This window comes from Phocoena sinus, chromosome 9, assembly GCF_008692025.1.
Source record: "Phocoena sinus isolate mPhoSin1 chromosome 9, mPhoSin1.pri, whole genome shotgun sequence".
In the NCBI taxonomy this organism is placed as follows: Eukaryota; Metazoa; Chordata; class Mammalia; order Artiodactyla; family Phocoenidae; genus Phocoena; species Phocoena sinus.
The window spans coordinates 14,759,202-14,774,342 of NC_045771.1; the positions used below are offsets into that span (position 1 = coordinate 14,759,202).

At 42.0% G+C, this 15,141-nt stretch overlaps 1 protein-coding gene across 1 annotated transcript; it reads left to right on the forward strand.

Moving 5' to 3' along the window:
• The first annotated feature begins 628 nt into the window (after positions 1-628).
• On the forward strand, positions 629-13,645 carry ZC3HAV1L (zinc finger CCCH-type containing, antiviral 1 like). Its single transcript, XM_032644001.1, has 5 exons — positions 629-1,035; positions 2,023-2,158; positions 7,404-7,662; positions 8,855-8,980; positions 13,070-13,645. The coding sequence occupies exons 1-5, from the start codon at positions 662-664 to the stop codon at positions 13,108-13,110; spliced, it is 936 nt and encodes a 311-aa protein (XP_032499892.1). The 5' UTR covers positions 629-661; the 3' UTR covers positions 13,111-13,645.
• Positions 13,646-15,141: the final 1,496 nt, after the last annotated feature.

Consider the following 15,141-nt stretch of genomic DNA (forward strand, 5'->3'; position numbering starts at 1 on the left):
AAAGATAGCTCCTTAATGTACAGGTCTAAACAGGTGCTGTCCAACAGAAATATAAAGTGAGCCATTTTACATTTTCTCATAGCTACATTAGAAGTAAAAGAAACAGATGAAATTATAATAACGTTTTATTTAAATATTATCAGTTTAACATCATGAATATGAAGTTTACACTCTCTGCATTCTAAAGTTTCCAAATCCGGTGTATGTGTATTTCACACTTGAAGCACGTTCCAACTGGCACTGGTCACATTTCAAATGCTCAACTGTGGCTAGTGGCTAGGTCCTGAGGTCTTCCTCTCCCAGCTACCTAACGCCGTCCAGCTAGGCACCTTCCACCACATTCCCTGTTTCATCTTCTTTGTAGCCCTTACCAGTATCTCAGATTCCCCCCGACTATACGAGCCCCTCCAGGCGAGGACTTAACCTTGAAGGGTGCCTGGCGCAGAGCAGGCGCTCAATCAAGTCTGTCCCCGCCCGATTCGCGCCTAGGGTGGACCCAGGCCCCGGGGCCCGCCTCTCTGCGCCGCGGCCCGCAGGCGGCCGCCCCTCGCCCACCCTCCCCCCGGCCCGCCCCGCCCCGGGAACGGGGTTTGTAGTCGTGGACGTGACTGGGAGGAGTGTGCCCGCCTCGGATTTCCGCACAAGGAGCCGGGCCGCGACCATGGCGGAGCCCACGGTATGCTCGTTCCTCACCAAGGTGCTGTGCGCCCACGGCGGCCGCATGTTCCTGCAGGATCTGCGCGGCCACGTGGAACTCTCGGAGGCCCGGCTGCGGGACGTGCTGCGCCAGGCCGGGCCCGACCGCTTCCTGCTGCAGGAGGTGGAGGTGCGGGAGGACCCGTGGGACGCCGAGGCCGAAGTGGCGGCCGGCGCGGGCGGCGCGGGCGGCGGCGGCGGCCCCTTGGCCTGGCGGGTTGTCGCTGTGTCCTCCGCGCGCCTCTGCGCTCGCTACCAGCGCGGCGAGTGCCAGGCCTGCGACCAGCTGCACCTCTGCCGCCGCCACATGATGGGCAAGTGCCCGAACCGCGACTGCTGGTGAGGCTGCGGACGGGTCGGGGCGGCGGGCGGGACGCGGCGGTCAGGGCGCGCGGGCCGCGGGCCTGGCCTGGCCAGCCGGAAGCGGTACCCAGCTAAGAAGTAAGAAAAGGGGTCGTTGGTCCGGGCCTGACGCCCTCCTCCGGAAGGGCGGAAGGAAAGCCCCGGGAAGGGGCCCCTCAGGGTCCTTCGCTGGGAGGCCTCCCCGCGCTCCCAGCTGCGGAATGAGGCGGAAGATCGTACGGACTTGGACTTCTCAACAGCCTCCCCCTGCCCCAGATTGCAGCTTCTTCCCCCCCCCCCCCCCCCCCGCCCCTCGAGATCTTCCACAGCACGGCCGGGATAAATCAGGTTGGGACTTTTGCGTTCATTTCCACCAGTGGCCCTTTGGGGGCCATTTGAGGACCCCATGAGATTCATGGATCCTTTATCCAGAGATCGGCCCTTCCCACTTGAGCACAGTTTTACAGACGCGAGTCTGTGCTCTCTAGGTTTAGAAAGAGCGATTTAGTTTGCCCCCCCACTCCAGGAAACTGAGGGCTGGATGATTTGGAAGAGGTCGTTAGAGGCGGCCTCCTAACTCCAGTCTTCCTCGGTTTCCTCTAGCCCCCCCAAAGCGGGGTGGGGGGAGGAGGCATGCATTCTGTTTAAGGTTGGTGGATGGTGGGGTGCGCAGCCGCTTGGGGTGGAGAAGGCCCAGTGCGGTCCTCTGCAGAACCCACCCACGGGCACCCTCTGTCAAGGCAGGTGACTGGGGGAGGGGGTCCCTTTGGCCTTAAAACATCCTCATTCAGAATTAAATGGCTCTGGGAGGGGAGTTGCTTCATCCCAGCTTTCTTATTATCAGAGCTTATTAGACTGTAGTATCCATGGGTTCATGGAAAATTGTATAACTTCACCTGCAAGTTGAAAGTGACCCTAGGGAAGGGATTTGACAGTCTGGCCCCTCCTTCATCTGGGCCTCTGATCCAGACCTTTGTGTTCTAGGTCTACCTGCACCCTTTCTCATGATATCCACATACCTGTCAACATCCAAGTCCTGAAAAACCAGGGACTGTTTGGTCTCAATGAGGCCCAGCTTCGGATCCTTCTTTTGCAGAATGACCCCTGCCTTTTACCAGAGGTGAGTCACTAAGGAGTCACCCTCATATTGTCTGCACCTTGAAAAAAGTCAGGGGAGAACCTCAACAATCTGCTTACAGAGGACAGCCTGAGGGGAAGGGGGGGTGGGTATAATACAGTGCTGGCCTTTCTGCAGTCTATGATTTTATTGGGCTTTTATACACAAGAAGTGTGGTATAGAAATAATAATAATGGCTACTGGTTTTTTTGAGTTCTTACTGAATGCTGAGTAATTCGTATACCTTAGCTGATGAATAGCCTATGAGTGAGGTATGCCTGTCCCCATTTTACAGGGGAGGCAACTGAGGCTCGATTAAATAACTTGCCCAAGGTCACATAGAAAATGGCAGATTTGAATTTAGTTTTGTCTGATTACGAAGCCTGTGTTCTGTGAATTACCTGTTTATACTTTTGTTGACTTTTCTATCCAGGCGTTTGTCTTTTCCTGTTAATTCATAAGATGTCTTTAACGATACAGATCCCTTTTTTGGTCACTTTGTTACAAATACCCCCCCATTTACTTTTTGGGGGCTTTAGATATTAATTTGAATTGTTTTGGAACTACATTATGTTGTTCCAAAGGTACCCATTATAACTGCTATAATGGTAGAATTAGCACATTTGTATCTGTTTAGCTATACACAAAGAATTTTTTAAACAGAAGGGTTGGAATCCCCAAAGAAAGTATTACGAGAGATCTTGGCAGGAAGGGAGAGGAGGATGCGGCAGCTATAGGGGGGCGGTGGGGGGGGGTGGTCTGTTTTGTCTCAGAGAGAAGGGGCAGTGCAACTTCTGTTTACCTTTAGTGTTTATGAGTTTTTTTGACTTATAGAAGCTTAACATTTTTCACTTGTTAAACTTAATGCATTTTTTTCTTTATGGCTTCTACCCGAGTACCCTGGGTCCAGCCTCCAGTGTTCTGTGAGCAGTTGATGGGTTAGCTGCATTTAAGATAGGAGCCTGCCTTCGGTCTAATCATCTGGAACTGGAGGTGTGTGGCACGTGGCACAAAACACGGCCACTTAGACAGCAGGGACCGTGGACAAGCACAGTGGATGAGGCAGGAGTGGTACCTCACGTCTCGTGTGTGAAAATGCCTGGTGATTCCTTTCTGCCACACTCCTAAAGATTCAGTATGTAATATAGGTACAGTACACATAAAAAATCAATAAGGGGCAAGTATTGTGATATTGTGGTTTATAATAAGAAATATATATTTGGTCTTTGTCTCTGCCCCTGGCACAGAGTTCCTAAGACCCTTGGAATTTCCTAAATTTTTTTTTAACTTTTTATTTTATATTGGATTATAGTTGATTAACAATGTAGTGATAGTTTCAGGTGTACAGCAGAGTGATTCAATTATACATATACTGTATCTATTTTTTTTTCATATTGTTTTCCCATTTAGGTTGTTACATAATATTGAGCAGAGTTTCCTGTGCTATACAGTAGGTCCTTGTTGGTTATCCATTTTACTTTTTTTTCAAATTAATTAATTTATTTACTTATTAATTTTTGGCTGTGTTGGGTCTTCGTTGCTGCGCATGGGCTTTCTCTAGTTGTGGTGAGCAGGGGCTGCTCTTCGTTGCGGTGTGCGGGCTTCTCACTGCAATGGCTTCTCCTGTTGCAGAGCACAGGCTCTAGGTTCGCGGGCTTCAGTAGTTGCAGCACCTGGGCTCAGTAATTTGTGGTGTGCGGGCTTCAGTAGTTGTGGTACACAGGCTTAGTTGCTCCGTGGCATGTGGGATCTGCCCGGACCAGGGCTCGAACCCATGTGCCCTGCGTTGGCAGGCGGATTCTTAACCTCTGCACTACCAGGGAAGTCCCTGGTTATCCATTTTAAATATAACGGTGTGTACATTTCAAACGTGAGAGCGATAAAAAGTGACTTTTGTTATGTTCATGTGGTGACTTTTGGAAAGCCTCTAGGTAACCTAGGGATGGGAGCTGGTTTCCCTAATAACCAGTCATGTGATTAGAAGGTTGGCACTTTCAGTCCCACTCCCACCTCCTGGGAGGGAAAAGGGCCTAGAGATTGAGTTCAATTACCAGTGGCCCGTGATTTAAACAATCATGCCCATGTAATGAAGCCTCCATAAAAAACCCAAAAGGATGGCTTTAGGAGAGCTTCCAGGTTGGTGAACATGTGGAGGTGCCGGGAGAGTGGCGCCCAGATAAAGCATGGAAGCTCCACACCCTTTCCCACATACCTTGCTTGCCCTATGCATCTCTTCCATCCAACTATTCCTGAGTTATATATCCTTTTATAATAAACTGGGCATAGAGACTTATACCATCATATCTTAAAATATAAACTACTTTCATTAAACAGTGTGATACTGGTTCCAGAATGTACAGGAGATCAAAGAAAACAGATCCTAGACCTAGCCCCCAAGTCAGAATAATCTATTGCTTCAAGATTTACTAGAGCCGAGCAGTTAAGACCATATGTGCTTAATACTGTCTTGTAGAAGCCTTAACTTATACTCGTTTTGTGAATTTTTTTACATTTTTATTTTAATGCTTTTATTTTTCAAAAAACTGTTCTGGCTTCCTGTTTCTTTTTTTCATTAATTGATTCTCACTTCTTTCCTTTTTCAGATGAGCTTCGGAATCATTCAAATTCCTAAAACTATTTTATAGGAATTCTTTGGGGGAGGTGGGAATTGCTCTAAAATTATGCGTTCATTTTAGAAAATTGGCATCACAATCGTATACCGTGTTTTGGCTTTACTGATTGAAGTATAATTGATGTGCAGTATTATGTGGGTTTCATATGTATGACGTTTAAATACCTATGGAATGATCACCATGGTAGGTCTAATAATCATGTCTCCATACAAAGTTATTTCAGTATTATTGACCATATTCTTTATGCTGTATATTATATCACCATGACTTTAAAAAAAATTTTATTGGAGTATAGTTGATTTACAATGTTGTGTTAGATTCTGCTGTACAGCAAAGTGAATCAGTTTTACATACACATATATCCACTCTTCTTTAGATTCTTTTCCCATGTAGGTCATTACGGAGTATTGAGTAGAGTTCCCTGTGCTATGCAGTAGGTCCTTATTGGTTATCTGTTTTATATATAGTAGTCTGTATATGTCAATCCCAATCTCCCAATTTATCCCTCCCCCTTCTTTCCCCTCTGGTCACCATAAGTTGTTTTTTTTTTTACATCTGTGACTCTATTTCTGTTTTGTAAATAAGTTCATTTGTATCATGTTTTTAGATTCCACATATAAGCAGTATCATATGATATCTTTGTGTTACTTACTTCACTCAGTATGACAATCTCTGGGTCCATTCGTGTTGCTGCAGATGGCATTATTTCATTCTTTTTTTTTTTAATGGCTGAGTAATACTGCATTGCATGTATGTACCACATCTTCTTTATCCATTCCTCTGTTGATGGACATTTAGGTTGCTTCCATGTCCTGGCTATTGTAAATAGTGCTGCAGTGAACATTGGGGTGCATGTATCTTTTCGAATTACGGTTTTCTCAGGATATATGCCTAGGAGTGGGATTGCTGGATCATATGGTAGCTCTAGTTTTAGTGTCCATACTGTTCTCCATAATGACTGTACCAATTTACATTCCCACCAACAGTGTAGGAGAGTTCCCTTTTCTCTACACCCTCTCCAGCATTTATTTGTAGATTTTTTGATGATGGCCATTCTGACAGGTATGAGGTGATACTTCATTGTAGTTTTCATTTGCATTTCTCTAATAATTTGTGATGTTGAGCATCTTTTCATGTGTCTCTTGGCCATCTGTATGTCTTCTTTGGAGAAATGTCTATTTAGATCTTCTGCCCATTTTTTGATTTGGTTTTTTTTTTTTTTGAATTGAGCTGCTTGAGCTATTTGTATATTTTGGAGCTTAATCCCTTGTTGGTTGATCCCATGACTTATTTTTTTATTTTCTGAAAATTTTTTTTGAAGTATAATTATTTACAATATTATATTGGCTTCAGGTATATAACAGTGATTCAGTATTTTCATACATTATGAAAAAATCACTACAGTGAATCTCGCATGACTTATTTTATAACTGGAAGCTTGTACCTCTTAATTCCCTTCAGTTATTTCACCCATCCTCCACCCACCTCCCTTCTGGCAACCATTCATTTGTTCTCTGATACCATTTTGTTTTAAACCAGGTCATTTGTGTCCACTAGAATTTCCCCACATTTTAGGCTTGACTAATTGTGTGCCTCTAATATCATTTAACATGTTCCTCTATCCCCTGTATTTACTGTAAATTGATAGATCTGGACCTTTGATTGGATTTAGGCTTGATTTTATAGAAGAACTTTTTGTATATTTGGTATATTGTTAGGGTGACTAACAGTCCCTGGCTGCCTGGGACTGGGGGGTTTCCAGCCATGGCAGACTTTCATGCTAATACCTGGAAAGTTGTATTTCCTATTGCATCATCTCAGGAGGTACACAGTGTCTGGTCCCAATGCAAATATTAATAGTGCTCCCTGAAAAATGCCCTAGTTTGGATAATAAATTATCTGTTCACGCTTCCAGGTTGGTTTCCCTGGAAGCAGAGCCTGACATAGTGTTTTAGGTGCATGTGATCTATTGAAGGAGGGATCCTTGGGGAAAATCTGTAAAGTAAAAAAGAGGGAAGGGAGAGTTACAAGCAAGGTGAAGTCTGGCCTTGGCTTTATTCATGCCCGGGCTCTACAGCAAAAATTACATTGAAGAATGGTTCTAGCCTTGAGGCAAGGGGCCAGCCTTTTGTACCTGCATAGAAGTCACTCACTGGCTACAGGCTCTGGGATAGGAGGGCGGGCCGACTGAGAGTCAAGGTCAGAGAGGGGCAGCTGAACATAGTAACAGCTAGGGGAGATATGGGTGGAGGAACTATCATTTACCCATCTGCCTTTCACCCATGATGATTTTTTGGGGGGGGGGGGTTCACGGGCCTCTCACTGTTGTGGCCTCTCCCGTTGCGGAGCACAGGCTCCGGACGCACAGGCTCAGCGGCCACGGCTCACGAACCCAGCCGCTGCGCGGCATGTGGGATCCTCCCGGACCGGGGCACGAACCCGCGTCCCCTGCATCGGCAGGCGGACTTTCAACCACTGCGCCACCAGGGAAGCCCCCATGATGATTTTAATAGCCACTGATGATCAGAAGGTGCCATTTAGAGAAGCTGTCCTTTATTGGCTTAAGAGATACAGTGAAAATGAATGTCCTAAGTGTTGCTTCACTTCTGTACCAGGTCTGTTTGCTCTACAACAAAGGTGAAGCCCTGTATGGTTACTGCAACCTCAAGGATAAATGCAACAAGTTTCACGTGTGCAAGTCCTTTGTCAGGGGAGAGTGCAGGCTGCCCAAGTGCAAGCGGTCTCATCAGCTAATTCACGCTACATCCCTGCAGCTGCTGCAGGACCAAGGATCGAATATTCCAAGCGTTGTTAATTTTCAGATAATTGCTACCTACAGGCACATGAAGCTGCACAAGACGCTTGAAAATAAAGGTGAGACTCTCAGAGGTAGACAGAACACTGTCAACAGTGTACACTGAGCTGAAAGTGAGTCTGGGGAAAAAGCACTTCCTAGGTTAAGTGCTGCTCTGTCCTTGGGGGAGCTCCGTCAGTCAACATTCTATGATATGGAGCTGTGGTTCTAACCAAAGGAGGGAAGGGATGGAGTTTATTTTCAGCGCTGCCAGCTAATAGCCTCTGCCCAAGTGTCTGAACAGTGTAGCTCCTCGGTAAGTTGGGGGTCAGGAAGTAGGAAGAACAGTCTTAACCGCTTTGGTAGGTGAAAAGAGGAGGGAGGTGGGCTAGTGACTAGAATCTAGGTAAGGATAACGTAGGGATGGCTTTCTTTTATTACATTGAGTTAAAGTTTTTTCTTAAATTTTTAGGAAATTTTAACCACATTACAGAAGAATTTGGAAAATAGAGAGTCAAAATAAAAATCACATATGACTCCACTCACTCTGATCCATAATAACTGGTACTATTTAATTACAGGCCCTTCAGTCCTGTTACTAGAAAATACTAGTCCAGTGGTGGTCAAAGTCTGCATTAGTTTAGTATCTTTCATTTTCACGTTCTACAACATCATAAATATCTTCTCATATTGCCACATAGTCTGTCCTTTTTTAAGGTCTATCAGGTGTGGCTTGGTTTTCTTAAATCACAATGCGGGAGTACTTATTCCATTAGATTTGCTTATAGCTGAAAATCAGTTTCATTGGGTGGTGGGCTTTGGAGAATTGCTGATAGGAAAACCAGATCATCAAAGTCAGAGTCCCTAAGCTTTAATATGGAATTTTCTTGTGTTGGGATGGTAGTGGCCGACTATGAGTGGTGGTTTGAAGGTAGGGAGGGTTCTGCATGTACCAGTGTCAGAGGCTGTGTAGGTGTGTCCCTAAATGGTGGCAGGGACATTCTGCCCTGTACTGTGGGTAGGGCCTGTTATTCTCTCGATCTGGTCTTGTTTAGTGGGTCTCTCCTAGCTATGAAATGTGACTTTCTGCTTGCTGTTGAGATATATAAATATATATGTATATTTTACTCCAGAAGACACGAACTCACCAAATACAAAGTGTTGGGAGTTTTATCGGTGATCTGATTAGCTGGGCTGATGATCCCAATGTAGAATGAAATTTAGAGTAAAGGGGTATGTCAGGAAACCTCATCTTTTTCTTCTTCTTTTTAGATAATTCAGCTTCTTCTGCTGAGCATTCCCAGGGCCTTGAGAAACAAGGAGTACGCGTAGCTAGGGCTGCAGAGGCCGGTCCTCTGGTCTCTGGCCCTACTGAGTCAGCCAAGAAGCCCTGTGCAGGTAAACCTTAGAGGACGTCAGTGAAATAAGAAGAACGTTGTCCAATTGGAAGGTCTGAAAACAAAGCTTCTGTTGAGATTTAATTTGTAACCATTCACTCATTTAATCGTTTATTAATAATAGCCATAATGATACCTACCTCACAGGTTGTGGTGAGAATTAAAGAAGATGGAGAAGGAGAAAATGCCAGATTGGGCGGATAAAATTGGGGGTGCGTGGTTGAGGATGAGGTTAGACATTGAACAGGCAAAGGGAGAGTAAAACCTGAGAGTAGATGAGGTCAGTCCTGGGCAAATCCTGCAGTTCCTGAGAGCTTTCCCCGGGCTGGCCGGCCAGAGCTCATAAAGAGGCAGGCTCCTGCGGACTTGTTCTGAGACCCAGCCAAGTGCTTTTCTGTACGCCCATATACATAGTTTTTGCACTGTGGTATTCAGGGACTACATACACTTTATGCTTTTTTTTTTTTTTTTTTGGTTAATATTCCATAAGCATCTCTCCATATTTGTTCACATTTATCATGCGTAATCATTTTCATGCACAGATAGACTAATGTATCATCATTTGCTTAACTAGTTCCATTATTCTGGGATATTTTGATTCTAACAAATTTTGAATATAACTCTTTTCTTAAAATCCACACAATATTAAGTTTTTACGTTATTCTTTACTTTTGCTTCACGTATAGTTGCTGAATGATACTCTTGATTTTCATTTCTTTAAAAATACATGCGGGAGCAGAAACTAACACACCATTGTAAAGCAATTATACCCCAATAAAGATGTTTAAAAAAAAAAAAAAAAAAAAATACATGCGGGAATTCCCTGGCGGTCCAGTGGTTAGGACTCTGCACTTCCATTGCAGGGGGCATGGGTTAAAAAAAAAAAAAAAAAATATATATATATATATATATATATATATATATATATATATATATATGCAAGTAAATATTCTTCTGTATGTCTTCTTTCCATATGTCTTTATTTTGTGTAGTTTGTACATGCCCTTTAATTGCTGGGGCGCTCCTCTGTGCTGATGTGACTTGGCCTTTAATAGGCTCCTTAATTTTCGTAAAAGCATGTTGACTGTATATGATATGATATCCAACTCTCGTGGATCCATCCTCAGCCGACACTGCAGAGTATATAACTTACGGGTGCTCACCAGAGATTTCTACCTCACTCTGTGTACTCTCCATTTCTTTTACCAAAGTCTCAGATTCCTGTAGTATGAAGGATGCGTAGCTCATACATTCCTCTAAATTGTATCCATTCTTTCTGTGATCAGGATGGACCATCAGAAATCTATATACCTCACCCATTCCATACTGACTTCTCCCTTCCCCCCTTCTCTCTGCCCCTGCCCACCCAGCTGTCTCTTTTTAGTTGTACCTGGTGTTTATTTCCTTGTTTTCATCAAGGGGTACCACAGAGAAGCAGCTTTGTGAAATTCTTTCCTGTGTTTGTTGTATCAATAGCCACAAATGTTGGTGTGTAAAGTTTTTTTTTTTTTTTCTATTTAACTGTCTGGCAATAACATAACATTTGAGAAATAGGGCCAACGTAGTGAGCTTTTCATCAAGCTAAATTTTTTTTTTTTTTTTGGTATGTGGGCCTCTCACTGTTGTGGCCTCTCCCGTGGCGGAGCACAGGCTCCGGACGTGCAGTCTCAGCGGCTATGGGTCACGGGCCCAGCCGCTCTGCGGCATGTGGCATCTTCCCGGACCGGGGCACGAACCCGTGTCCCCTGCATCGGCAGGCGGACTCTCAACCACTGCGCCACCAGGGAAGCCCCTAGAAAATTTTTAATCATGAAAACTTTTCTTTTCCATTGGGGGAGGTGTGCAAAACTGTCCTTTTTAAAGTGAGAAGGTGCTGTGTTTTCTCCTAATGGACAGTAAGAGCCATGCAACTTATGTTAAGCTCTTCATTTTGGTTGCCAACAACAGTATTTCTGAAAGCTCTTATGTTTTGCATATTTGCTTCTTTTTTCTTAGTTACGATTTCTCCGGTGCTAATTAAAAAATTATCTTTATATTTTATTATTATTATTTACGTTTTATTCTTCTACTGTTATATTTCTTTTGTAAGCCATGTTAAATCCTTAATGGAAACAGTATAGTGTATAAATGCATATTCTTTACATTAAAAGACTTAGTAGATTTTTACATTATTGTGTTTTATATATATATATATATATTTTTTTTTTTTTTTTTTTTTTTTTTGGCGGTTCACGGACCTCTCACTACTGTGGCCTCTCCTGTTGCGGAGCACAGGCTCCGGACGCGCAGGCTCAGTGGCCATGGGTTATGGGCCCAGCCGCTCTGCGGCATGTGGGATCTTCCCGGACCACCGGGGCACGAACCCGTGTTCCCTGCATCAGCAAGCGGACTCTCAACCATTGTGCCACCAGGGAAGCCCCTCTTTTTATATATCTTATAATTATGCCTTTATATATGAAGTTATTGACCCTTTGTAATCTTTGTTGCAATATTTTATTCAATTCTATAATATTCCATTTTAATCTTAGTTCCATTGGTATTCATCCTATAAAAACATTTTATGTAATCATACCTGTCTCTTATTTTAATTTGATGGTTCAGCTGTTAGAGAGTTATCAGATTAGAATTTCTTTGACAATTTATCAGGGCTTATGAGATGAAGCTGCACATCTGTAGGCTTCACAAATTCCAAATACCCTAAATTGAATGACTGACTTTCCTCCAGACTTGTTCCTCCTTTTGTTCTTTATTTTGGAGTGTCAGCACCAAATGACTTAAGCCAAAAACCTGCAAATTGTCCTATACTTTTCCTTTCTTCTTATTCCCTGTGTCAGATTGGTTACCCCATGTTGCAGAATTTTCCACTTTAAAAATCTTGCAAATTTTTATCCTCTCTACCCCTTTCTTTCCATCCCCAACACACTGCCTTTTTCTAAACCCTCATCACCTCTTGCATTTAATTTACAGATTCATAACTCAGTGGTTTTCAAGTCTGTCTTGGGAGAGTTTTTTGTAGGAAGTGCGAGATGGACCCCTGTTGCACTTCAAGGATGGTACCCCCATTGTAATTTTTAATATAATAGGCTTTTGTGGATGCCATTGATCTCCTTACCACCCTTCTCTCCCCCTGCTGCCTGGTTGACCTTTTGAAATGCAGACCTAATCGTACTGCTTTTTTCTGCCATAACCTTCATTGGTCCCCATCACGGAGGATAGAAGTCATAAAACTCAAATCCCTACAGGGACTAGAAAGTTAAGATAAATGGATAAAGTGAGGTGGATGTGAGAGGAATGGGGGAAGAGAGGAAGTGCTGTGGCAAACTGTCCCATCTAAAAGGGACAACTGCCTCTTGCTTCCACATGGGAATGCGGGGCCCAATTTGACGTATCATCCAATTTGTCAAAAGCAGCCACAAACCCAGAAATTTTTATGATAAATTTTCTGATTTTAAAATATTGACTTTTAATTGAGTTCTTGAAATGCAGCCCAATATTGCGTGTATTGACCTACTTGCAGTTTTTGGGATGTGCTGTTTTATCTTGTGACTCTCTATTTGTAAATGATGCTCCCTATAAGTGCCACTCCTTCCCTCCTCCTGCCTCAAAACCAGGCAAAATTAGATTATTTAAAATGTCAGGTTAGCCTTTCCTGACCCCAAGACAGGCAGCTCTCCTAGTGTTCTCAAAGCTCTAGCATTTCGTACATTGCATTGCAATGCTTTTATTCCCCGGCTTTGAGCAAAAACATTATTTATTTTTTTGGTAATTATAACACTTGGTAGTTAAATATTTTTTGCCGTATAATGAATTAAACTCTGCGTTTGAATCTGTTGATTCAGTATCCTATTGCTCTCGTTGATTCTCTTTCTCCTCACATATTTTTAGTGTTCAAAGGATCTTTTTTTCCCTAAGGAATGTGTTATATAAGGTAAACATCATTTTGATGCTTCGGTTTGAATTGTCTAGGTCTAAAATTAATTCTTTATGACTTATGTTTATGATACTAATTCTTTCCATCAAGGAATTAAGTCTTCATTATGGACGTATTTCTTGATTTCTTTCATTATAATTTGTTCATGTTTTTGTCTAGGTCATGAATATCCCTTATTGCATAAATTCTTTCTTGGCTAAATATATCTGTATTGCTATGGGAATCTCTATCTTCAGAATGCTATTGATTTTCAAAATATTTGTCTTTAGGTGAGTTGTCTTTGTTCTAACAGTATTAGATGGCTTGTTTGGTTTTTTTTTTTAAATATAAAATTGTAGCTGCAAAAATATTTGTCTTATGTATTTCTATTATATCTTTTTGTTAAATAAAATTGTAATAAGATATTTTTGGATATTTCCTCATTTAATATGAAGTTAATTATTGGTTTTAAACAAATATTCTCTATTATAATAAGGGAAATAACATCCTTTATTCTTGTTTATTAGAAGCTTTTGGTAGGAATTGGTATCTTTTGATATAATCATATAATGTTAATCATTTAAGTTACCTAATATGATTATATTCATGGTTTTCATGATACTAAAACATCCTTAAATTCTTGAGTAAGCTCCACTTGATAATGCCATATATTCTTTTAATGTATTTTTTATCCTATTTGGTAACTTTCAAGTGTATGCATCTAAACATTCATAAATAAATTTCATTTATATGTTATGTGTGTATGTAGTAATTTCCTTTTTATTGCTATATTCTCAAAATATAAATTTTATTCTAGGTACTGTTTTGAGTTTTTGTAAATTGATTTGTAATGTTATTATAATTTTTTTTTTTTGTGTGGTACGCGGGCCTCTCACTGTTGTGGCCTCTCCCGTTGCGGAGCACAGGTTCCGGACGCGCAGGCTCAGCGGCCATGGCTTACGGGCCTAGCCGCTCTGTGGCATGTGGGATCTTCCTGGACCAGGGCACAAACCCGTGTCCCCAGAATCAGCAGGCGGACTCTCAACCACTGCTTCACCAGGGAAGCCGTATTATAATTTCTATTAAATTTTCTTTCCAGCTTTATTGAGATGTAACTGACATATAACATTGTGTAAGTTTAAGGTGTACAAGGTGATGATTTGATACATCTGTATGCACCTATATATTGCAAAGTGTATACCACAATAAGGTTAGTTAGCACATCCATCCCCTCACATTCATTATTAGTTTTAAAATAATGTATTATGTATCCTTGAATTACTCTTATTATTTAGGAATATTTTTCCAAAAGAATTTTTTTGGGGGGGAAATACAATAATATTGTAGAAGTTTTGGAGAATACAGGAATTAAGTATTAAGAAGGAAGTCATATAATCGCCCATAATATGACTGTGTAGAGACAATCACTGTTAATAATGTAGGATATTTCTTTCAGTCTTTTTCCATGCACATATTCTTAAATATTGAGAGTATACTATAAATACAATTTCATATTATGCTCTTCTGGATTGATATTGTTTTGTAAGCATTTACCCACATAATTGAAAGCATTCACAATTATATTTGATAGCTGCATTATAGTTTTTAATGTATCATTTATTAATCATAGTCCTATGGTGGGGCATTTATTATTTGCTACATTTTAGTACACTTGATTTTTTTTTTTTATTTGGTTGCGCTGGATCTTAATTTTGACAGGCGGGCTGCTTAGTTGCGGCTTGCCAGCTTCTTAGTTGCAGCGTGCAGCCTTCATAGTTGTGGCATGCGAACTCTTAGTTGCAGCATACATGTGGGATCTAGTTCCCTGACCAGGGATTGAACCCGGGCCCCCTGCATTGGGAGTGCGGAGTCTTAACCACTGTGCCACCAGGGAAGTCCCACACTTGAGTTTTTTAGAGTAGTTTTAGGTTTATAACAAAATTAAGAGGCAGGTGCAGAGGTTTCTCATATACCCTCTGCTCCCACACATGCATAGCCTCTCCCATTATCAAGATCACTCACCAGAATGGTGTATTTTTTAGCAAGGATGCACCTACTTTGTTTTTTTTAGATGTTTATTTTTTAAAATTAAAAAATTTTATTATTTTTTTTTTTTTTTAAGGCAAATCCATTTATTCATTATTTTTGGGTGCATTGGGTCTTTGTTGCTGCACGGAAGCTTTCTCTAGTTGTGGTGAGTGGGGGTTACTCTTCGTTGTCATGCACAGGCTTCTTATTGTGGTGGCTTCTCT